General features: G+C 46.5%; 1 protein-coding gene and 1 long non-coding RNA gene across 4 annotated transcripts in view; one reads left to right on the forward strand and one right to left on the reverse strand.

Moving 5' to 3' along the window:
• Positions 1 to 2,661: 2,661 nt before the first annotated feature.
• Positions 2,662 to 8,546, reverse strand: IFT22 (intraflagellar transport 22). Of its 3 annotated transcripts, none has more exons than XM_042970992.1 (5): positions 8,423 to 8,546; positions 4,696 to 4,772; positions 4,491 to 4,580; positions 3,783 to 3,985; positions 2,662 to 3,124 (listed from the first exon to the last, which is right to left on the reverse strand). In XM_042970992.1, the coding sequence occupies exons 1-5, from the start codon at positions 8,459 to 8,461 to the stop codon at positions 2,976 to 2,978; spliced, it is 558 nt and encodes a 185-aa protein (XP_042826926.1). In that variant the 5' UTR covers positions 8,462 to 8,546; the 3' UTR covers positions 2,662 to 2,975. The 3 variants fall into 3 exon arrangements, with proteins under 3 accessions (XP_042826926.1, XP_042826925.1, XP_042826927.1); XM_042970991.1 differs by having other exon boundaries at positions 3,783 to 4,045; XM_042970993.1 differs by lacking the exon at positions 8,423 to 8,546 and adding an exon at positions 5,010 to 5,085 and having other exon boundaries at positions 3,783 to 4,045.
• Positions 8,547 to 8,631: 85 nt separating this feature from the next.
• Positions 8,632 to 25,099, forward strand: part of LOC122234517 — a 30,770-nt gene continuing 14,302 nt past the window's right edge. Inside the window, exon 1 of the long non-coding RNA XR_006212282.1 lies at positions 8,632 to 9,103. This is a non-coding gene — a long non-coding RNA (uncharacterized LOC122234517). The remainder of the gene's footprint in view (positions 9,104 to 25,099) is intronic.

Raw genomic sequence — 25,099 nt, forward strand, 5'->3', positions numbered from 1 at the left:
TAAAGCAGTTTCGAAGTCACATCAAAAACATGTAATCTGTTACCGTTTCAAAAGCAGAGGAGTTTCCTCCCTCCTCGCTAATTTAATTCCTTTGGATTTGGTTTTTAAAACGGGATCCTTCATTTGTTGCTTGAGGAAAGAATACATCTGTTGAGAAAGTATCAGCCAAGGCCAAGATAGTCCCAACCATCAGGTGGGGAAGGCTAAAGTCAAGACCTAGAAGACATAGTTCAGCATAATTTTCTTAAGTGGTACAAACAGATACTTTTTTAATGGGTATCTTTTTTTTTTTTTTTTTTTAAACTCTTGTACGTCTTCGGTTGCCAGCAAATCTCTACTCTTTGTTCTGACAATTTCGCCTACCCTTTGGATACAAGGGTCTTCTGCCGTTCCACAAAAAGTATACTGATCTCCAGCAGCTTCCCTGGGCAATTTCCAGATGTGGACACTCAGGGTGTGATAGGAGCGACTCACGCATAGCCTTCTTTGCAAGCTACAGCTTCAGTACTATCCCATCGTTGACTGGTGTCAGGAAATCTAAGGCTAAGTTCTCTCTGCAACATACTTGCAAGCCACTTTCTGGGTGCCTGGGCTTCAAGAAAGGTTATTTGCCCTGGAGTGCTGTGCTTGTGGCTTCACTAGGTTGTCTCGGGGGTGACATTCTCTCCCTTGTTCACTGGTGGACTCATCTGTCCCGTTACCATGGGACAGGGGAGAGAGCAGGGGCGTGGGTGGGGTCCAGCTCTGTCCCTGTCCCTAACTTGCTGGGTCACCTCGGACTGGTCATTTGTCATCTCCCCTTACTCCCCACAAGCCTGCTCCTCTTCTGTTAATGCCGCAGCGAGCGGCATCTGGGGCGGGCTGAATTATGGCCCCCGAAGATCTCGGGTCCCAGTCCCTGGGACACATGCTGTTTCATGACATCTTCGCAGATGTGATTAAGTGAGGGATCTTTAGGTGGGCACTTCATGCAATTATAAGTGTCCTTATAACGAAGCGGCAGAGGGAGGCTTGAGTCAGATACAGAGAGGTATGTTCCGTGGGCCATGCCAGTCGTGCACTTGACAGGAGACGGCCGGTAGGGTGGCCAGTGACATGCTGACAGAGGTCAGGAAGGCAACCAGAGGACGCGCCCCAATAGTAGCACAAACACTGTCCGGACACCCTGACACTGCAAGGAAATGGACTAGAACCTTGAATTGATTAAATATTTATCCCAGAGACTGAACTAACCTGGAAACTTAGAATCAACTGTTTTTCTATGTCTTGTGATCTAAAAAAAACAGTGGATTCTCATTCTCCACGGCCCTTACATTCTGTAAAGTCACCATGCACACTGGGTTAGGGAATACCGAACCATCGCTTCTGGGTAAATACAGGCTTGTGTTCCTGTGCACCTCTGACCACACTTTCATCAGCCATCAACACGTAACCTTGTTTTATGGACGCTTCTGTTTACATTTCTTTTTACTTTTTTATTCAAAAAATTTTTTGATGTTATTTTTTGAAACAGAAAGCACAAGCTGTGGAGGGGTAGAGAGGGAGACAGGAACCGAGGCGGGCTCCCCGCTGACAGCAGACAGCCCGATGCGGGGCTCGAACTCACGAGCGATGAGATCACGACCTCAGCTGAGGTCAGCCGCTTAGCTGACTGAGCCACCCAGGCGCCCCTATCATTTTTTATTTCAGAGAGAAAGAGAGTGTGAGAGCATGTGAGCAGGGGAGGGGGCGGAGGGACACAGAGAATCTCAACCAGGCTCCGTGCTCAGCGTGGAGCCCGATGTGGGGCTTGATCCCACCACGCCGCAATCGTGACCTGAACGGAAATCAAGAGTCGGGCGCTCAACTGACTGCTCCGCCCAGGCACCCCTGGACGCTTCTGTTTAAAGACACCTTATTTAATATGTATTGTTGATTCACTGAACTTACAGCCGACAGCGCTATAACTCATGCTGGAATGAGGCTCATCTAAAGTACTTGTTTCGTCTGTAAGGCACATCGCAGCCTTTCTACGCTTAGGAACACCAGCCAGTGCTTCAGCACCACGTCCGGGGGTCATTTTAAACAGCGAAACCACTCACAAAAAGCACACAAATGTGAAAATGTGGCGCTAAACAGGCTGTGACAGGGACACCCGTTTACAGCATGACAGCTGAAACAAGAAGGCAGAGCGTGGCCTTGATCAGCCTCCGCTGGAAACGCGCGTGCCTGGGGGTCAGATTTTTTGCCACTCTGAATAATGGTGAAAGCACTTTGAGTGTTGGTCCGGGGGTTACAAATACGTTTCAGCCAGTAGGCAATCTGCAAATGCAGAACCCATGAATGAGGATCAACTGTACCTTTCTCTGGCCTCACGTGTGGTCCAGGTCTCCCCATTATCTAGGAGGATGGGAGCGTGGGCTTTAGACCAATTACAGAAAATCCAGAATCCGTAACTTTTCCCCATATCTAAGGTGCAGTACTTAATTTCTGAACTCAACCTCGCCACTATCTAGAGGAACAGAATGGCAGTTCCACGAGGGTGGAGATTTTTATGTTTTGTTCAAGCTGTACGTGGTCGGCGGCTAGAACAGTGTAACATGACAAGTTGGTATTTGTTGAGTGAATTAAGGAACGAAAATCCCATTCAAACCAACACACACGAACGAAACTACTATTGTATCGTTTGGCTCGGACAGTTATAATTCCTCTTGACGTCTAGGAAGAGGAAAGAAAAACACCTCAGCTTTCCAGCTCTTGGAGAGATCTGGGGCAAAGGAATCAGCATTCGGCAATAGGATTTTCTCAACTGAACGAAGGATAGAGAACGAACGGTAGGAGTCAACTCCCTGGTAGACTGGTACCTTAGAGCAGACAAGGAAAAGCTCTTCTACGGCCACGGGGAGGACACATCAATAGCTGGACGAGATTCTAGATGTGCACTGGGAAATGAGCTGACCCCATCTGCAACGCGGAAGAGTGCGGATGAAGGCTGGTCACGTGATAATCGACATCTCCTCCCGGTCTCTGCTTTCAGACACTGAATTGACTATGCTCTTTAAATACTTTATGAACTCCACCCTGATCTCTTCAGGGTCATCCTCCAGGTTCGAGTGCACCAGCTTCAGCTTGTTCAAGGGGGGTGCTTAAGGAGGAAACAATGTAATTAGGCATGAGCTTTGAACCAGGGGCCATTTCTAGCTCCCGCTGACCCGAGTCTTAACAGAAGCCAATTTGTTTAACTTTCTAGGGTCCAAAAGTAAAGGTGGGTTTTGCCTGCCATGATTTAACAGATGAAGGTTCTACCGATGCACTCACCATAGTGCTTGGCATATAACAGGTGCTCAATAAATAATGCCACCACACTGCCACCTGGCGTCCACTTCCAGGTCCCCTTTGTTCTTACACCAGAAAGGAAGAGATTTCTGAATATTGCGAGTCATTTTCCATGAGCACTTTGTCACCTCTGTAATGGTGTGTGTTACGTGCTAACGGGAGTTTTTCTGGAGAAAAGACCAGTCAGGAAAGAATGTCCCTCGTAGTACTGATGAGTGGCTAAAACCAGGTTTCCCCCCTCTTGGTGTCTGCCTGCTTTTAAAGTGTCTCTTTCCTGGCCTGGATGCTATGACGGACAGATCGTCTAAGCTGGGGATGCCAATTTACATGGTAGGAAAAACAAATGCCTAGGGCACATCAGGTGCTCAATAATTGCACGTAGCAGCTGGTTTCAAAGACCCAGAACAATATACAAGGGACCAGAACATTCAAGACAAGAGCGGGAAAGAGAATTCCAGCCTCCTTACACAAAGACAGGTTTCCTTTATCACTTCCGGAGCCTGGTTTGTGGTGTGCGATCAACAGACACTGAGTGTCCTGTAGGAGCTGCTGCTGGACGAAGCAGGAATACCACATGTCGATTTCCTTCAGGTGGCTTGGGGTGTCGGCATTGAAGACGATCACCACCCCGTGGGAATCCTTCATCAGGGCTGGCCAGCAAGACTCGAACCTGCAAGGCAGCACTGGATTCAGAGCGGATGTTAGGTGCTTCTGGTTTCTACCTGTGGGACTTTAAAAATAATGTCTTGGGGCGCCTGGGTGGCTCAGTCGGTTAAGCGCCCCACTTTGGATCATGTCACGATCTCGTGGTTCGTGAGTCTGAGCCCCACGTGGGGCTCTGTGCTGACAGCTCACAGCCTGGAGCCCGCTTTGGATTCCGTGTCTCCCTCTCTCTCTGCCCCTCCTCTGCTCACGCTCTCTCTCTCTCTCTCAAAGATAAGTAAACATCAAAAAAATTTATAAAAATAACGTCTTCGTGTTAATTGACAGATGACTTCTCATTGTGTCATAACCCGATCCTTAAAGTTCTCAAGAGCGGTGCCCATCACCAAATAATCGATCAAGCCCCTAATACATGCTAGGGAGTGTGCTGGGCCCAGGTCCAGGGTGCTTGGCGGGCAGCTGGGTTTTGAGCCATTTGATGAAGCAAACCCTCTTCAAAGGAAAGTACGTACTTGGGGTCACCGCCACAATCCCACAGCTCAAATTCACACGCCGTGCCTTTGTCGTCGCTGGTGACGTGCGGGTTCTCAAATTCCAGGATCCTAAGAAATAAAAACAGAGGCAGCATCTCTACTTCGGGCATGGTATACTTGTGGGATGCCACCGTCACCCAGAGAAGCGGGGGGCCCTTGGGGAGACAGATTTGTCGGGGCTCACCTTACTCCCTGGGTCGGATTGTATTCGGTGATGTCAGAAGATTCTGTCAGGAAGTTGGCCAAAACGGTTTTTCCACTCTGTGGAAGTGAAAATGATAAAAGGGCTGTGCTGAAGGGCAGGAAAGTAACCACAAGCGAGCCTCCAGTAGCCGGCTTGGATTGCCGGGCGTGGTGGCCACCACGGGATTGCCACGGCAGAGGGCTCTCTCCGCTTGGGAGGAGCTCGCTGCCTTACTGTACGTGGTGGGCACGGCCTGCCCTGGGACCCGGGGTGCATGGGGTTCTAATGCCATCTCTGCCACTGGGTGACCTTACCCACACTGACGTCCCTGGCTGGCTCTCCGTTAACTTGTCTGAGAACAGAAGGGAATTGTTAGCGTGAGTCTGTCTGCTGCCACGTTCCTCTCCGCATCAAGAAACCTCCCCTGAGGCCCGGAAAGGGGAAGGGAGTTCCTCAAGGTCACAGAGAAGTTCAAAGGCAGAGCTGGGTCCCTCAGTGGCTGGCCGTGCCACACCGTCACACAGGGCCGTTCCTCCGTTCCTCGTTCTAGATAATACAAGTCCCACACGTTGCTAGCAACAAAACAGCCCTCAGGGGCCCTCCGCCCCAAACACCCATCCGTCTGTCCGCTCCATTCCCTCCCCAGAGGTAATGACTATGATCCGTCTTCAGGTATTTTCTATACATTTGTGCCATTCGTTTAACAAATATTGTATATGCTCGGATATAAGACAAGGGGTTTTTCTTCCCCCCAAATTATTCCTCAGAAGGGAATCTCTTACACTTGAGTCCTTGTAAAAATCTCTGAAATTAGGCCCTGCTCTCTCGGTTGTTTTATTTTGAACAATTGCTTGGTTAGAACAATTTCAATCAATGCCAGTTTGGGGGGCTTGTAGAAGTCACTTGAAAGAATCAGAAAAAGATGAGGGCTTAATACGGTGTTAGTAATTTTTCCCGACCATGTGGCCTCACAAATTAAATGTCACTTAAAAATAACACAGTTGAGTGGTTATGTTTGGGGAGATCACGAATGTTTATCTATAGGATGAACACATAAAGCAAATGGCCCGATGTTGTAGGAATGGCTCTTCAGGCTGGAGTACATTTCCAGGAACAGGGTCATACACAGATTCAAAAAGTCCTTATATCCAAAACTACTCAGATGATGGGCTTTGGGATGTGTTTTAAAAGTGGCTCTGGTCATAAAATTAACTTGGGTGTCCAAGGTGCAGGAGAAGGGCTTGAATTTTAAAACTGTGTCGTGAGGCACGAGGGGCACCTGGGTGGCTCAGTTGGTTAAGCATCCAACTCTTGGTTTCGGCTCAGCTCTATCTCATGGTTCATGAGTTCGAGCCCCAAGTGGGGGTCTGTGCTTGGGATTCTCTCTCTCTCTCTGCCCCTTTCCTGCTCATGTGAATGCTCTCTCTCTCTCTCTCAAAATGAATAAATAAAACTTAAAAAAAAAAAAAAGCTATCATGAAAGGCAAGTATGGAATAAAACAGCATTTCCAAATTAATATATATCTTAATGTTCCTTTAAATGTATACATAAAACATTATAAAGGTGTATTGATATATTTCGTCTATGTCCTTAAAGTGTATATACACGTTAGCCAAAACCAACTGATTGAGGGGAAGGATTCTTCTGGGAAAATGAAGAAGCTGCCTGTTTGGTATGTAAGGTATTTTTAAGTGTCTATCCTGCCAGGTGCTGTTGTAACACATACGATAAAATAGTCCTAAGTACTAGAATAAAAATCAAACAGGATGGTGCACCTGAGTGGCTCAATTAGGTGTCCGACTCTTGGTTTCAGTTCAGGGCATGATCTTGAGGTTCGTGGGTTTGAGCCCGGCAACAGGCTCCATGCCGGCAGCATGGAGCCTGCCTAGGATTCTCTCTCACTCCCTCTCTCTCTCTGCCCCTCCCTGCTCGCTCTCTCAATTTGAAAAAAAATTAAAAAATCGGGGTGTCTGGGTGGCTCAGTCAGTTGAGCGCCCGACTTCAGCTCAGGTCATGATCTCACTGTTCCCAAGTTTAAGCCCCGCATTGGACTCTGTGATGACAGCTCAGAGCCTGGAGCCGGTTTCGGATTCTCTCTCTCTCTCTCTCTCTCTCTCTCTCTTTGCCCCTCCTCTGCTCAGGTTGTCTCTCTCTCTCTCAAAAATAAATAAACACTAAAAAAAAATTTTAAAAAATCAAACAGGATAACGTCATAGGGACTTTGGGTGGTCAGGGAAGGCTGAATGGGTATTTTTTGAGAGAGAGAGAGAGAGAGAGAGAGAGACAGACAGACAGACAGAGTGTGAGCAGGGCAGGAGCAGAATGAGAGGGAGACACAGAATCTGAAGCAGGCTCCAGCCTCTGAGCTGTCAGCACAGAGCCCGACGCGGGGCTCGAACTCATGGACCGTGAGATCATGACCTGAGCTTAAGTTGGACGCTTAACCAACTGAGCCACCCAGGTGCCTCAAGCTATGCACATTAAAACAAATTTTTTTTTTGGTTTATTTTTGAGAGGGAGAGAGAGTGCGAGCAGGGGAGAGGCAGAGAGAGAAGGAGACAGAATCTGAAGCAGGCTCCAGGCTCCAGCTGACAGCTCAGAGCCTGACGAGACCAGGAGATCATGACCTGAGCAGAAGTCCAATGCTTACCCGACTGATCCACCCAGGTGCCCTGCAAGCTATTGCACATTTTAAAGTTAATCATTGGACTGCCAAAGAAGCTGTTATCAATGCCCCATCGACGAATCCTAAAGTCCTCATTTCCTTACGAGCATCCTCATGCTTCATGTTCCCAGTGTTCTAACCTTTTTGCATCCACTCTGATGGGCAAATTAGGGTCACCTTCTTGTTTTAATTTGTGTTGTTAACTGTAGGCTGAATAGCTTCTTATACTTACTGGCCAGTTGTACTCATGTGCACAGACTTTGCTCGGTTTTCTGTTGAGTTCTCTTTACTGATTTGGAGACTTCCCCTGTGCTTGCTACCTATTCTTTCTTTGTAATGTATTTTGCAGATGTTTTCCCCAGGCTCAACTTCGCTGTCATTTCTTTTAAGGCTTCCTCAGTTTTGTGTTGTGCTTGAGGCGACTTTCCCTGTCTCAAGATGCATAACACATCTCTCCGTATATGCACATACTACAGTGATTCTCAACGCGGGGTCCCCGGACGAACAGCGTCAGTAAAAGGCAGATTCTGAGACCCCTCCCACACCCACTGAATCAAAACCCTAAGGCAGGACTGGCACGTTGTGTTTTTCACAAGTCCTCCAGGCCAATCGCGATGCGTGCAGGAGATGGAGACTATTCACTGGCCATTTCCACGTTGTTGTTGTTGTTTTCCACACTTAGCTTTAGTCCAAGGGACTCTATTCCTGTGTATGACGTCCACACGTAGATTTAATTCCCACTACCACCACCATACACATACTGAGAGCGAACACAGTCTGCTTTTCTTGTCCCACAGGCATGTTCATTAGGGCCAACCTCACCGGCAAAGGAGAGTCGTGGAACCTAGACCCGGCTTCCAAAACGCCACTCACGACTTTCAGGCCTCACGAAAACCGGGTCAAGGTCTGGGGGCGCCAAGTTCCCCCTGAGGCCAGCGGCGCACACCGGGTGGGCGCGGGGGGACGAGGTTCCCGCCTCCTGGGGGGCTCCTGGCGCCAGGCACAGCCCCGGGTCGCCCCCGCCCGGGCCCCGCCCGCCGCCCCCGCCGGCCGGGCCTCACCTCGCAGGGCCCCACGAACAGGATCTTGGCCTTCAGCATCGCGGTCGGCCGGAGCCCTCCCCGGCGCGGAGGAGCGGAAGCCGCCGCGCCGCTGGGCTGCCTTCGTTTCCACGGCGACGGGAGCGGCCCGCGGGGGCCGACGGGAGTGGGCGGGGCTGACCGCGCGAAGGGCTAGTTGGTGGGCTCCCGCCTCGGGCCTGGCGGCTGCGGCTTCGGGCCACAGGTGGGCGTGCAAGGCTACCAGGAGGGTGGAAGGGAAGCGAAAGACTCGGATCCAGGAAGCCGGGAGGACTGCAGAGCTCGCACGTCCCGCCTCTCTCTTTATAGGGAGGGAACTGATTGCACGTCCTGATGTGTGTTCCTCCCTGGGACCCCGCGAACTCAGGCTGGCCATGTAGCTGGTGAGCTGGGGTTGGGACCAGGCCTTCCGACGCCTTTATCACTCTGGCATGATACTGCCCACATTGTGATCACGGCCCTGGGCCAATCTAGAGAAGGTCCGAGAAAAAACGAGTCTCTGGTCTCTGAATGGATTCACCAACTCACCGTCCTTTGGGTGATCTGGGAGAAAGCAGGACCATGGCGGGCGTTGTTCAGTGTCAGTGCAGATGTCTGGACGCCCTGCTGCAAAGTTCAGTCATTAGATGAGCCTTAAATTGCGGAGCCGGTCCAGAAGTTCAGGTGAGGCCATGAAATTAAGTGTCTATGTGTCCAGAGTGCCGATTCCAAATTTGGTAGCCCGAAAAAGGGCTGGCATGACAAACATACCAAAAATAAACCCAACACCACCTCTTTAACTTATAGTAGGATAGTACACAGTGTTTTTATTACAAAGAACTGCTGAGTGGTGTAAGGTCGACTGCATCTCAGTTGCAGGATGCCGTGAATTGATTGTTTCATTGATTAAACAAATAACTTTTTTTTTTTAATTTTTTTTAACGTTTATTATTTTTGAGACAGAGAGAGACAGAGCATGAACGGGGGAGGGTCACAGAGAGAGGGAGACACAGAATCTGGAACAGGCTCCAGGCTCTGAGCTGTCAGCACAGAGCCCGACGCGGGGCTCGAACCCACGGACCGTGAGATCATGACCTGAGCCGAAGTTGGACGCTTAACCGACTGAGCCACCTAGGCGCCCCTAAACAAATAACTTTTGAATGCCTGCTTCATACCAGGCACTCTCCCAGGTACTGGGGATGTGCCTGTACCCCTTGAAGCTTTCATTCCAGTGGAATAGACGGACATTAAAGAAGTGAGAAAATAAATTACATACTCTCAGGCAGAGACAAGTTTAGTTAGTGATAACTGAATAAAAATAAATCACTAAAGAGTTAAAGACTGTCAAGGAACCAATTTTGGATGGAGTAGTCGAGGCAAGATCTTGCTCCAGAGCCTACATTAAAGCACAAAGCTGAGTGAAGGGGGGACTCAAGCCAACCATGCGAAAGGTCTCAGGGAAGAGCATGCCAGCACAACAGCAAGGGCAAAGACCCTGAGGCAGAAATGAACTTGGCATGTACCAAGAACAGCCCAGAGGGTCTATGAGGCTGGTGCAGGAAGAATAATAGAGAATGGTAGGGTATGCGTTGGAGAGATCATGTAAGGCCTTGGGAATTTCTTTTAAAAACAGGTGATGAGAAGCTTGTGCCAGAAATTGTATCTGGCTACATGCAATAGAAACTCTATCACAGCAATTTGATCAAGTCATGAATTTATGTATTTTTTCTCATGTAACAAGAAGTCTAGGGATGGCCATTCAAAGGCTGATGCAGCGGTTCAAGGAGCAAGATCCCTTTTCCCTTCCTGTCCTGACATCTTTGACATGGCTGCTCTATCTTTGGGTACTCGCTTTCCAGGCAGAAACAAAGGAAAACAGGGTCAAAAGATGTATGGCATTCCACTCTCCCTTTTTCTCAGGAAAACATGGCTTTCTTAGAATCCCTATCAAGTCTCATTGGTTAGAACTGAATCACATGGCCTCCCCAACTGCAAGGGAATCTGGGGAATGTAGATTTCTAGCCTTGCCCATTACTTTCTCCAAGAAGCAGGGGTAGAGGCAGGGAAGGTTGACATTGGCTAGGAAATGGGCTAGTTGAAAAGTCAGTATGGAGGGTTTTGAGCAGGGGATTGGCCTGATCTGATTTATGATTTTAAAAGTGATCAGCCGCTGCTGAGCGGCTGGAACAAAGGGGACAAAAGTGGACCTACAGATGCCAGCTTGGAGGGTATCGTGCAGCTTGAGAGAGGGATGCTGGTGGCAGCAGTTGAAGCTAGATCAGAGACTCATTGTGAAGGTGGAGCCCGTAGGAGTTGCTGATGAATCATGTGCCCAGTGTGAGGGAAAGAGGAGGTAAGGACGACTCCCAGGACGTTGACTTATATGGTTTTGTGAACGTTTTGCCATTTCCAGACTTGAGAAGGCTGGGGGAGGAACAGGGTTAGGGGTGGAAGATAAAGAATCCTGTTTTGCTTATGTTAGCGATGAGATGCCTGTCTGACGTTAAGGGTGAAATGGGATAAGATTCTGTACCTGATGGGGGAGGTCAGGACTATAAACTGGAGAAGATATCAGTCAGCTGTATGAGGTGGCATTGCAGGCACGACTAGACGGGAACGAGTAAGGATAACTATAGGCAGAGTAGATAAGGGCAGACAGAGAGTGTCTCGGGACACTGCTATTTAGAGGAGACTCTGGCAAAGAAGGCTGCCAACAGCCAGAGAAGTATGAGGAAAACTAGCAGAGTATGGCATCATGCAAGCCAACCGAGGACAGTGTTGCAAGAGAGCAGGTGACCGTTTGGGTCACACGCTTCTACGAGATCCAGTGAGGTCAAGTAAGGAGAAGACAGGATCGACCATCAGATATTTCAGGTAAAGTGGAGGTCATTGATCACTTTCAAAAAAAATACTTACAACTTACTATCTTTGAATATGATTTTTTTAAGTTATTTATTTTGAGAGAGAGAGGAGAGGAGGGGCAGAGAGAGGGAGAGAATCCAAGGCAAGCTCCACGCTGTCAGCACAGAGCCCGTCGTAGGGCTGGAACTCATGAAGCATGAGATCGTGACCTGAGCTGAAATCAAGAGTCGGACACGTAACTGACTGAGCCACCCAGGTGCCCCTGATTTATTTATTTTTTAATGTTTCTTTATTTTGAGAGAGAGAGTGCAAGCAGGGGAGGAGCAGAGAGAGAGGGAGACACAGAATCCCCAGCAGGCTCTGCACTGTCGGCACGGAGCCCATCGTGGGGCTGGGTCTCATAAACTGCGAGATCATGACCTGAGCCGAGATCAAGAGTCGGACGATTAGTCAGCTGAGCCAGCCAGGCACCCCTTCACTTAAAATCTTTAAACATATGTCCACACGTATATGTACTTTTGTAAAAATGGCTAAATATGATCATGCACTTGCTCTCTTTTGGTGCAATCTCTCTCTCTCTCTCTCTTTTTCCTTTGGCTTGGCGCCCTCACCTCACCCTGACCTCTCCTCTTCCCTCTTTATCACTTGTAGTCTTTGTTCCAGTGAAGAGATAATGAGTAAACTCCCAGCAAGGAGTTTACTCCTTGATAACAACCTGGAGTGCATCCTTCGATATTTTTCTTCACGCATTTTTAAAATCCCATTCAGCATAGCTCTATCTGCAGATTGGTCTATAACGGGTTGCTAAAACATGACTATCCCAATTTTGGCTGAGGCTGTAAAGGCTGACAATAGGTCTTAAGTGTGCTCCGGATTTTCGTCCATTTCTATAGAACCTAGCACATCACCTGGAGATTATCGAAGAGCTAAGAAAGAGAGAGAGAGAGAGAGAGAGAGAGAGAGAGAGAGAGATGGAGGGAGGGAAAATTTCTTAGGAGAGCATGCCGTTTGTTCACCTTGGTCAAGTGACAGATGGGACTTCACAGAACCTGTGTCCCCTGGAATCAGGGTGTGAGGAGCCATGGAAAGATCTGGTCCAAGGCAAGAGGGTAGGGAAAGAAAGAGGATGCATCGGGACTTGCAAAGGAGACAGGAGACTTTCCTAGGGACCTGAGGTGGGAAAGAGTTGACCTTGAGTCATTTTGGATCTTGCCTGTGAGAACCCCCTGGGAGGTGGACTACTGGATGCCTGGAGGGAAGACACAGTCAGACTGGTCATGTCCCAGGAACCCCCCCAAAACTCTCCAGTGGGACACACATTAGCATGAGGCACCTGCTACTTCCAGAGGGCACCCACGCTGGATTATATCTTACTGTTGTTACCTGGGATTGACCGAAAAGTTCTGGGAAGTGCCTGAGATTTCATCTAAGGGGATGGGAAGAATTAACTAGTCTAAGGAGAGGGTTTGAAGGAAACAACTGTGAAAAAGAATAAAGTTGTTTGAATAAATAAGCATATCAAGTTCAGTTCATTTGATGAACACACACACACGCGCGCACACACACACACACACACACACAGTATTTGGGAGGGCATTGTTTTACAAAAATGGGATCACATCTTCAGTAGTATTCCGTATTTTATTTTCTTCATTCAACAATACCATACAGAAATTGCTCAAAGTCATTTGTTGTAGTTCTATTTTTAAAGGTTGTAGGCTGTTTCATGGCCTGAATTTATCAGTTATTCCGATGTTTTCTTAATGATGGACATTCAACGTGGTTCCAGTTTAAGGACACTAAAAACATTGCTGCAATAATGATTTTGAATGTATGGCCTTACAGACTGGTACTCTCACTTCTATGGAATCTATGGAACAGAAAGGATTGCAGGGTTAAAGGATATGTGTATTTGTTTATTTATTTATTTATTGAGAGAGAGAGGGAGAGAGGGAGAGAGAGAGAAAGAGTGAGACAGAGAGACGACCCTGGGATCATGAGCTGAGCTGAAATCAAAGTTGGATGCTCCGCCAACTGAGCCACCCAGGCACCCCAGATATGTGTACTTTATTTTATTTTTTAATTTAATTTAATTTATTTCTTTTAAACGTTTATTTACTTATATTGTGGGGGAGGGGCAGAGAGTGAGAATCCCAAGCAGACTCCACTGGTTGGATTGGAGAAGCCAGACATGGGACTCAAACCTATGAACCATGAGATCATGGCCTGAGCTGAAATCAAGGGTCGGATGCTTAACTGACTGAGCCACCTAGGCTCCCCAGGATATGTGTATTTTAAATAGTAATAGCTCTTGGCAGATTACCTGGCCACTTGGTTGGTTTAGTGCTTGATGTTCCAACAGCTATCATTTTTGTCAATAATATGTATTGTCATGAGAGTTGGTAATCTTGACAAATGGCCCCAGTGGAGTGATGAGGAAGAAAATAGGACTGGAGTAGGTTAGAAAGAGAATTGGATGTCCAATGGTTATCATCATGATGTAACAAAACGTAGTGGCTTAAAATAATAAACATTTATATCTCACAATTTCTGTGGGTCCAAATCTGGGCCCGACCCAGTAGTCTTGGGATTTCTCACTGGGCTTCATTCAAGATGGTGGCCAGGGCCGTAGCCTCCTCAAGGCTTGATGGGGGTGTGGGTAGAGATTTACTTCCAAGATCAGCTATTTGGCTATTGGCAGGATCCAGTTCCTGTGGACTGTTGGTCTGAGAGCCTCGATTCCTTGTTGGCTATTGGCCAGAGACCTCCCTCCCTTACCTGTTATGTGGGCCTCTCCACAAGGTGGCTTATAATATGGCAGCTGGCTTCTCTGAGAGTGAGCAAGTGAGAGAACAAGAGAGGGTGAGCAAGGGGGAAGCCACAGTCTCTTTGTAACCTAAGCCTATAATTGATAGCCCATCACCTTTGCTGTATTCTGTTCTTTAGAAGCAAATCACTAGGTCCAGCCCACACTCGAATGGAAGGAATTATGTAAGGGCATGAATACCAAGATGTGTGTATCATCTGGGGCCATCTTAGAGGCTGCCTGTGGCAAGAGGTGACTATGAGATGCTGATTCTAAAACACCATCCACTTAATGATAGCTTTCCGAAAGAAATCCCTGCCATCTTAAATGTATTGATTGATTACAAGGTACTTTGTGCCTTCCTGTAAAGGCAGTCTAGATGCTTTGGATACTGTTTCTTTCACTGTGGAATAAATTAAAAAGCTCAAAAAATAGAAAATCATTTGCCTGAAGATACCAGGGGAAGAACAGACTAGTGAAGAATTCCCAGGATCAGAGGAGGATGAAGGCCCATGGAGATGAGCCCCATGTTTGGGGCTGGACTTCCCCTCACTGTGTTTACGTTTTCAGAGGGGACAGCTAAGCAGCTGAAAGGCTGAACAATAGAACTTCCTGGGACTTGCGGCCATGGAATGAAGGCTAAGTTCTGCCAGGTGAAACGGGGCACTGATGAACCTCCCCCCATTTGGGGGTCAACCCCAGGATCAAGACAAAGTGGGAGTAGGTGAGTCCAGACAGGGATGTTGGCTTGGCTTCAGATCGTCATAATACTTGTGTTTATGTGAAGGTGACCCAGAAGTGCTAGTGTCCCAGGTACCTGGGAGAAGGAAACAGAGATCCTTTCTGGAGGAAGATACATCATCCTGGGCCATGAATTATTTATACAGTTTTGGGCTTACCATGTCCAGCATGTAATAAAGATACTCAGACACATGAAAGACAAAGTGACACGGAAAGCAAAACCATAAGCAACAAATAATAGAAACATACCAAGAAGGAGCTCAGATTATTGAATTATCAGATACAGATTTTCTATGTTTAGACTAGGAAATAAAACATTAGAGTTTTTAAGTAAAAAATAAGATTTAAGTAAAATTGGGATGCCTGGGTGGCTCAATTCGTTAAGCGTCCAGCTTCGGCTCAGGTTGTGATCTTGGTGTTCATGGATTCAAGCCCCTCATTGGGCTCTGTGCTGACGGCTCGGAGCCTGGAGCCTGCTTCGGATTCTGTGTCTCCCTCTCTCTCTGCCTCTTGCCCACTCGCACTCTGTCTCTCTCTCTGTCTTTCAAAAATAAATAAATAAATATTTTAAAAGATCGGAAGATTAAATGAGATCAAAGTAAGAGTGAACAGTTTAGGAGAAAACCCGAAACTATATAATTATATCTTTGTATTTATGTATACTCATGGATAAAGAAAACACGTAGACATTCTAGAACTGAAACAAATAGAAAAACAAAGGTTAAAAATGAGTTTAACAGTAAATTGGAAAGGCTAACGAGAGAATTAGTGACAAAGGAGATGGGTCAGAGAAAAGTATCCAGACTGAAGCACAGAGAGAAAAAAACTATGGAGAAACCGGAAAAGAGGATAAAAATACGGAGGATTCAGTGAAAGGCTGTGACATCCTTTTAGTTGGAGCCTCAGAAGGAGAGGAGAGAAAGAATGGGCAGAGGTATATTTGAAGAGCTCATGGCTGAGATTTTTCTAAAACTGATGGAAGACATGAAGCCACAGATTAAAGAAGCCTGCCTAACATCCAAGCAGGATAAATCAAAAAGAAAACTGTAGGTTGGCATGAACCAAGTACAACCTCTGAAAACCAAATTCAAGGAGAAGATTTCACAAGTAGCCAGAGACGGGCACCTGGATGGCTCAGTCGGTTAAGCGACCAGCTTCGGCTCAGGTCATGATCTCATGGTTCATGTGTTCAAGCCCCGCATCGGACTCCGTGCTGACAGCTTGGAGTCTGGAGCCTGCTTTGCGTTCTGTGTCTCCCTGTCTCTCTCTTGGCCCCTCCCCCACTCATGCTCTGTGTCTCTCTGTCTTTCAAAAATAAATACATGTTTAAAAAAATAATAATAAATAAATAAATAAATAAATAAATAAATAAATAAATAAAAGTAGCTGGAGAAAAGAGACACATTGTCTTCAAAAATGCAGTCCTCAGACTCTTAGCTTTCTCAGCAGAAACATTGGAAGCCAGACGACGAAAGAATGATTAATCTTTAAAGCACTGAAGGGAAACAACAGCCAGATTAGAGATCTACATGTAGCAAAAATATCCTTTAAGAATGAAGTGAAATAGGGGCGCCTGGGTGGCTCAGTCGGTTGAGCGTCTGACTTCGGCTCAGGTCATGATCTCGGGGCCCATGAGTTTGAGCCCCACGTCGGGCTCTGTGCTGACAGCTCAGAGCCTGGAGCCTGTTTCGGATTCTGTGTCTCCCTCTCTCTCTGCCCCTCCCTCACTTGCACTCTCTCTCTCTCAAAAATAAATAAGCAAAAAACAAACAAAAAGAATGAAGTGAAATAAATACAGTTTCAAATAAACAAAATAAGAGCGTTGGTCATTATCCCTGCTCTAAGGGAAATAATAAAGAATGTCTTTTAGGCAGGAAGAAAATGACCCAGGTAGAAGTTTGGACATAATAGATAATAGCTAGATAAACAGGGGTGCCTGGGTGGCTCAGTCAGTTGAGCATCCGACCTTGGCTCCGGTTGTGATCTCACAGTTCATGGGTTCAAGCCCCACATGGGGCTCTGTGCTGTCAGCCCATCAGCACGGAGCCTGCTTTGGATCCTCTGCCCTCCTCTCTCTCTGCCTCTCTCCTGCTCATGCCCTCTCTCTCTCAAAAAAGAAATAAAACATTTAAAAAAAAGTCCTGTCATTTAAAATAAGTAAGTAAGTAAATAAATAAATACTGACTGTATAATATAAAAATAATAATGTCTTATTGGAAAAAAATGTCTTATTGGGTCTAAAAATACATATTATATTTCATATTCAGATTTATATGCTATATAAACAAATGTGTTATATCATGTATAAGTATATACATGATATATATTATTTATATTGAGAGAGAGCAAGAGAGCAGGGGAGGGCAGAGAGAATCTCAAGCAGGGGGAGGAGCCCAATGCAGGTCTTGAACTCACCCAGGAGCCCCGGGGTCGAAGTGTTCTAAATGCCTTGCAATATTTAGGAAAAGAGTAAGGATCCCAGCTAACTTTAGACTTTGGTAAGTCAAGAATGCATGCTTTCATATACAGGGTAACTATTCAAAGGATTATGAAAGAGTGTATAGTTTACAAGCTAAGAGAAGTGAAAACATAGCATATCCAAAAATAGTTGTTAACCCCAATATGACATGGCTTCTTGAAATGTTAATGTCCACTGATCAGTGATGCTGCCTAAAATGCCAGGTGCAGGGCTCCTTAGCCTGTGACACTGGACAAGCCTTGCTTGAAAGCCTCGCATCAATCGGTTTCCGCCTGCCCATCCAGTCTCATTCCCATCCGCCTCTCTTGTGGCATCTTCCCTCCCTCTTCTCCTGTCTCTTAAGACTTCTGTGCTGTTTCTCGGCCTGTTGTCCAACTCCTTTTGGCCCCTTTGAATGCCCCAGGATGCCTCTGGCCATAATTAACTTTGTGTATCCGCCATTTTCAAAATGTACAGATTACGTGCTTGAATTCTTGGTTTGGCGTTCTGAAGGAGGAGGAGGAGGGATGCATTCTCAGTTGCTAAAAAATGAAGGCGGAGTGGAAAGAATTTGGATGGAGGGACTTTGTATTTTGGTTGGGAATTAATTTGACTGAAATAACAAAACTCTTACAGTGACAAGAAGGTCTGGAGGTTGACAGTCTAGGGGGGGCTTGGCAGCCCAAAAATGGCCTCAGGCACTAGCTTCTTTCCCCCTTTTTTCTCTGCTGTCTGTAAATTTAATTTACCTCATAGTCACAAGGTAGCTGCTGTGCCTCCAGGCATCACGCCTGCAATTAAGGAAGGACTAAGGAACAACAAATACTTTACCTTAAAATCTGTCCTTTTTTTTTTTTTTTTTTTAAATAGCCTCCGCACCAATGTGGGGTTTGAACTCACAACCCTGAGATCAAGAGTTGCATGCTCTAAGGTCTGAGCCAGCCAGGCACTCCCTTCTACATTCTGTCCTTTAAAAAACAAAACAAAACAGTATTATTTAGTTGATTACTAAATTTAAGTGTAAATTTAAACAAAACATATATTAAAGTGTACCTATTTTAAGTATCTTCTAATTTTGAAAAACGTGTAGACCTAAGACACAGAGTATTTCCATCCCCCACGAAGTTCCCTCACGTTCCTTTGTGGTCAACTCCCTCCCGCCCCTGGCCCCAGGACACCTCTGTTGTATTTTCTGTCACTAGATATTAGTGTTGCCTGTTGTAGAATTTCATATAAATAGAATCACACAATATTACTCTTTTGTGTCTGGCTTCCTTCACTCGGTAATGTTTTTGGTATTTAGACATGTTGTGTGTATCAGTATTTTATTCCTTTTTTATTGCTGAGTCATAGTCCACATGTGAATATACGATCATTTATCTGTCCACCTGTTGATGGTCACGCGGGTTGGGCAGTCTATAGCTTTGGGGCTATGATAAACATAACTGCTAGAAATAAAGCTTTGTGTGGACATATTTTCATTTCTCTTGGGTAAATACCTAGGAGTGGAATTGCTGGGTCATGTGACTATCTATCTACATCTGTATGTATCGGTGCAAATCCCTGCATCTATATCTCTGTATCGCACACACGCAGCACACACTCACACACTCCTGGTTCCTGATTTCCTATTTTATTCACTTGGTTATAATCTATCGCCATCATTGTTTATTTATTTGATGCTTAAATAGTCCTTGATTTGGCCATTGGGAGGCCCCTCAGGCTGGTTTCTGTGTCCTTTTGAAATCTTTCTTTCTAGGAGCTCTTTACTTTGTGACATTGTTACATGTTCCCAGGTGTTTTGTTTTTTTTTTTTTGAAGTTTATTTATTTATTTTGAGAGAGAGTGCAAACAGGGGAGGGGCAGAGAGAGAGGGAGACAGAGGATGTGATGCGGGCTCCGTGCTGACAGCAGAGAGCCTGATGCTGGACTCGAACTCACAAACCATGAGATCAAGACCTGAACCAAAGCCAGATGCTTAACGGAGTGAGTCACCCAGGCGCCATCCAGGTGGTAATTTTATTAGGATCACTTCATAACCATCAAATAGTATACACATTCTTTTGTATTTATTTTAAAAATTAAAAGTTTCAAAAGTCCAAGGAACCTGAAAAAGCATTGTTCCTTTCACACCTGGAAAAATTGGTAAGGGGGGCACCTCGGCAGCCTCAGCACAGAGCCTGATGTGGGGCTCGAACTCATGAACTGCAAGGCTGCAACCTGGTCTGAAGTTGGATGTTCAACTGACTAAGCCACCCTGGTGCCCCGACCCCTGCTTTTTTGAGCATGAAACATATACTTAGATCTCTGGCTGGGGCTTTGGAAGATTGGTGCCAGATACTTGCCTTCTAGAAGTCAATCTGCCTAGTCCCTGCCCACAGGCAGTTCCTAGTCTAGACAGGGAGACCAACCCTGTATAGTGCTTTTCGCCTTGTCAAGTGCTTTCTCATCTATAATCTCATTATGTTATGTTATGTTTGTTATGTTATGTTATGTTTGTTATGTTATGTTATGTTATGTTATGTTATGTTATGTTATGTTATGTTAACTTATTTTTCTGAGAGAGAGAGTATATGCAGGAGAAAGGGACAGAGGGAGAGAGAGAGAGAGAGAGAGAGAGAGAGAGAGAGAGAGAGAGAGAGAATCTTAAGCAGGTTCCATGCCCAGCATGGAGCCCAACATGGGGCTCGATCCCGTGGCCGTGAGATCACGACCCCAGCCAAAATCAAGAGTCAGATGCTCAACCAACGGAGCCACCCAGGCGCCCTTACTCTATAAATATTTAAGTTAATGAATGTTCCCTTACACTTGCCTTGGGGCTTTCGTTTTTGTTTCCAGGTGAGAGAAATAAAAAATGTGACTGCTTTACGTTTCTTGGATATACGCACTGTATAAATTTGGGATTATTATTACTGTGGATTATTGAAATACTTTGCTTTACGACTTTCCTTTTAATTAGAAGAGGTTGACCTCAGATGGCTTAATACCCAGCCTTCGGTTCTGAAGGGAGCAATATGCCACTGGCAGGGCCAGGACTGGATGATCTAAGAGTAATTTCTCTCCCGACTCCGTGACTTGGTGCAATAAAATCTCTCCCTTGAAAAAACGTAAAGAAACACATTTGACATATTTCAAATCCTTTCTATAAATTGTTGAAAAGATTTAATATAGCCGCTAGTCATAAAATCTTTAATTTGAGTTGACCTTCCCTGGTCACAATTCTTACACATGCAGTTTTTATTACTGGAGAATGAGTGGTAGATTTCTTGTTATTCAAGGGAATAAAAATGCCCTTCAATCACCCGCTCATCAACACAGAGACCCGGACGTACTGAGTTCAACTCTCAGAGATAGGAGCGATCACGGATCAGAGATAGGATTACCACGGTGTGTAACCTGGAAATTTTCTGTTCTCTATTATTGTAGGCCTCTCTTATTATTATTGTTATTTTAAAGCTCTAGCCAGGGATGAAGTTCAGCAAGTTTGGTTTAGGGCAGAATCAATAAGGTAAAACTTATTTTTCATCGATTCCCATTAGAAAGCCTGAGCTATGCTCTAACATAAAAAAAAAAAAAAATTTCCCCCAGTGAATCAAAGATAAAACTTTTGGTGAAAACAACGAAACAGGGATGTGGCTTTACCCAGGATCCTCTGTCTTCATTCGGTGACGTGCTGCACGCAGGCTTTGGAGAGGTGGTCGTGTGGTAGAGAAAGTGCTGATTTTGGAGTAAGGTAGAATTTGAAATGAGCTCAGTGATCTTAAGAAAATCACTTATAGAGGGTGCCTGGGTGGCTCTGTCGGTTAAGCGTCGGACCTCGGTTCAGGTCATGATCTCGCCGTTCGTGAGTTCGAGCCCCGCGTCGAGCTCTGTGCTGACAGCTCAGAGTCTGGAACCTGCTTCGGATTTGGGTCTCCCTCTCTCTGCCCGTCTCCCCCTGTCTCTGTGTCTCCCTCTCAAAAATAAATACACATTTAAAAAAAAGAAGAAGAAAGGAAAAGAAAATCACTTATACTCTTGGGTCCGGTGGAAGCCCGTATCCAAAATGGCCCCTGTGCTCCTCACCTCCTGGTACATAAGCTCTTGTGTGGTCCCCTCTTGCCCTGAATAGGGCTGACCTGTGTAACCAGTTATGGAGGGACGTGTGACTTCTGAGGCTGGGTCATCCAAAGACATTGTAGCTGCTGCCTTCGACCCTCTTTGGTCAATCACTCTGGGGTGAACCCACTGCCATGTCTTGAGGACATGGACGGTCCCGTAGAGTCCCATGCGGGAGAAAAACTGCCTCCTGCCTACACACTGGCATCCACTGACAGCCATGTGAGTGAGCCATCTTGGAAGCGGGTCCACCAAGTCTAGGCAAGCCTTCAGATGTGCAGCCCCGGGGCCAACATCTTGACTACAATCTCATGAGAGATCCTGAGCCAGAACCGCCCAGCTTTGCCCACGTTCCTGACCCATAGAAGCTGTATGGGAGAGCAATCGTTTACTGTCTCTGTAAGTTGCTGAGTTTGGGGGGGAATCTGTTATGGGTAGCGATAGGTGACTAACACAGAGCCTTAGTCTCCCCCTCACTGGAATGGGGCGCACATCAATCCTGTACGGTTGTTAACAGGATGGAACGAGATGAGACGTACAAACAATCGGTGTAATTCTTGGCACACAGTAGGCGGGTGACTTTCAGCGGCTGCCACCAGTGTAGACTCTCAGGCCTTCGTGACACTTTTCTGATGCTTTGGACTGGCCCTCTTCATGCCCCTGATCACAGGGGTTTGCCCACTATGCCGAGTGTACCTTTGGAGCACTAAAACTTTGTGGTCTTCCCTTTTTTTTTTTGGTAAGGAAGGATCACTGAGATGTTTACGCTATCAGAGATGCATGGATGCTTCTAACACACCATGTATTCCCGCCCTAACTTCTTTATAGATAGCTATTTCACTCCTGCTAAATTTAGCTCCTTTCCTGCTTTTTCGACTTAGTTTGCTCCTGTACAGTATGTTATAATTTCTTAAAATGAAGGCTGCTGGATGTGCATACAGCAGCTGCAAATGCCAACGGCCTTTACCACTTAACGAGGCCTTCCTTTCTATGCCTTCCACACTGTGTTTACGTTCAAGAGCAAATCAGATCATGGAGGCGTGTGACACTGTAGGGGACGATGACTGGGGATGACAGTGACTCACCGGTGGACCCCTGAAAACATTAAAAAAACACTTTTTAAAAAAATTTTCAACATTTATTCATTTTTGAGAGACAGAGTGCAAACAGGAGAGGGGCAGACAGAGAGACGGAGACACGGAATCCAAAGCAGGCTCCAGGCTCTGAGCTGTCAGCACAGAGCCTGACGCGGGGCTCTGACTCACGAGTAGTGAGATGATCGCGTAGTGAGATCATGAGCTGAGCCAAAGTCGGACGCTCAACCGACTGAGTCACCCAGGTGTTCCACACCCATGGCCCTTTAGAAGGTCTGCTTGTGGCCTGTGCAAACGTTATACACTCATGGAAAGACTCACTTTCCTAACGCAGTTTCAAATTGGGTTCATTCTCTCTTCTTGGGCCAGGCTCTACTCTGAAATTTAGCCAAGATGATTCTGAATAAATGCTACCTGCACAAAGTAGGCTTTATTATTACTTACGTATACTTACAACAGATCAGGAGAGGACTGTCATTGAAAAGATGGTTCGTGGGGCACCTGGGTGGCTCAGTGGTTTGAGCATCCGACTCTTGATTTCTGCTCCGGTCATGATCCCAAGGTCGTGAGATCGAGCCCCACGTCAGGGTCCATGTTGAGTGTGGAGCCTGATTGAAATTTTTTCTCTCTCTCTCTAAAAATCTAAAAAAAAAAAAAAAAAAAAAAAAGCAAAGATGGTTTGTTTTAGTGCATATCTATCCCCCATGGTGGGTGGGCCATAGGGAAGCACCAGGATATAAGCACCAGCTATGAAGCAGAGGGAGTGAGGGAGAAGTGTGGACAAGAATCCTTATTGTGGTTTCTGCAGGAACGAATGAGTATGGCAAGATAAAAGGGATTCGGCTCACTAGTTTGAATAACTTCAGCAGGCTTGGGGGTGTAGGGGCTGTCCCTAGTGGTCTGGCACTTAACCTTGGGGTGATTGGGGTGGAGGGGGGTATAGTGGTCCAGCGTGTGAGTCTTCAGTAAAGGGGGTGGCTGGGATATGGGCTCTGGATTCGTTGGCTTGTATATGAAAGGCACGACTGATGGTTTCCTGTTTCTGGGAATTAGCCAGCACTGACAGGGGCAGTCTCTTCAGGGTCAGCAAGGCCTTAGATGTTAAAACATCAGAAACACATGGTTAGGGGCACCGGGGTGGCTCAGTAGATTAAGCATCCGACTTTGGCTCAGGTCGTGATCTCGCGGTTCATGGGTTCGAGCCCCGCGTCGGGCTCTGTGCTGACAACTCAGAGCCTGGAGCCTGCTTCGGATTCTGTGTCTCCCTCTCTCTCTGCCCCTCCCCAGCTTGTGCTCTCTCTCTCTTTCAAAAATAAATAAACATTAAAAATTTTTTAAATTAAATAAATAAGAGAGAGAGATCTTTTTGACTCAACTGAAGGCTCTCAAAACGATGACGAGGATTCATCACATTGTTTCTGGCAAAGACCATGAAAACAAGAGAATTTATTTTTTTCAACTTTTTTTAATTTATTTTTTATTTTTTATTTTTGGGACAGAGAGAGACAGAGCATGAATGGGGGGGGGGGCAGAGAGAGAGGGAGACACAGAATCGGAAACAGGCTCCAGGCTCCGAGCCATCAGCCCAGAGCCTGACGCGGGGCTCGAACTCACGGACCGCGAGATCGTGACCTGGCTGAAGTCGGACGCTTAACCGACTGCGCCACCCAGGCGCCCCTGAAAACAAGAGAATTTAATTTGAAATTAGGAACGTGTGAAAACTGGCCAAGCCACCGGAGGGGATTCTTAGCATCCATATGGGATATGTCACGCAGCCGAGGAGAAGTTGAGGAGCAAGAGACAGGAGCACTTTGGCCACCAAGTTGCGGTGGATGGGAGGGTGAGGCTGCCCGGGGGAGAACACCGTCTGTATCAATGCTGATGAGATCAGCTAACATCTGTTGAGTTGAGTCCTTACTTGGTGCCATACCCAATTTAAAGCATTTCACACCTACTGACTCATTTAAAATTATCAACAACTGGGCGCCTGGATGGCGAAGGCAGTTGAGGGTCCAGTCTTGATTTCGGCTCAGGTCATGATCCCAGGGTCGTGGGATTGAGCCCCACGTAAGCGTGGAGGCTGCTTGAGATTCTCTCTCTCCTTCTGCCCCTTCCCTGCCTGTGTGCATGCGCATGAGGGCACACTCTGTCTCTCAAATATATATATGTGTACGTATACATACATATGTATATGATCAAGTATATGTATATATAAATAAATCTAATTGGTGGGTACCCTTAACACCTTCATTTCTCCTTTATGGAAGATAGAGCCAAGGCAGAGAGATTAACCTGTTTGAGGCCCTCCAGGATTTGAACAGAGGCTGTGTGATGCCAGGACTCAACTCTGAACCCCTGCCTTGGTGGGACCATCCTGAAGGTGAACATTATGTCACTTGGAGGCTTGCCAGTGAATCTTGATCAGGGAAACAAAGCAAGCTGGGGACCAGACTATTCCTTCTCAGAGGGAAGTTTCTAAACCCTTTAACGGGGAAGGAAGCACACAGACCTCCTCCTCCTCCTTCCTCCTCCTCCTCCCTCCTCCTCCTCCCTCTTCCTCCTCCTTCCTTCTCCTCCTTCCTCCTCTTTCCTCCTCCTCCTTCCTCTTCCTCCCTCCTCCT

The sequence above is a fragment of the Panthera tigris genome, chromosome E3 (assembly GCF_018350195.1).
Source record: "Panthera tigris isolate Pti1 chromosome E3, P.tigris_Pti1_mat1.1, whole genome shotgun sequence".
NCBI classification, from domain to species: domain Eukaryota; kingdom Metazoa; phylum Chordata; class Mammalia; order Carnivora; family Felidae; genus Panthera; species Panthera tigris.

Bases quoted from the DNA above. Each gene is read 5' to 3' on its own strand.
- IFT22 (XM_042970991.1), bottom strand. From the start codon at position 8,461: ATGCTGAAGGCCAAGATCCTGTTCGTGGGGCCCTGCGAG. The intron at 4,581-4,695 runs GTGAGCCCCGAC...TTTATTTCTTAG, and splicing joins AATCCGACCCAGGGAGTAAG to GATCCTGGAATTTGAGAACC. The intron at 4,046-4,490 runs GTACGTACTTTC...TTATTTTTAAAG, and splicing joins GATTGTGGCGGTGACCCCAA to TCCCACAGGTAGAAACCAGA.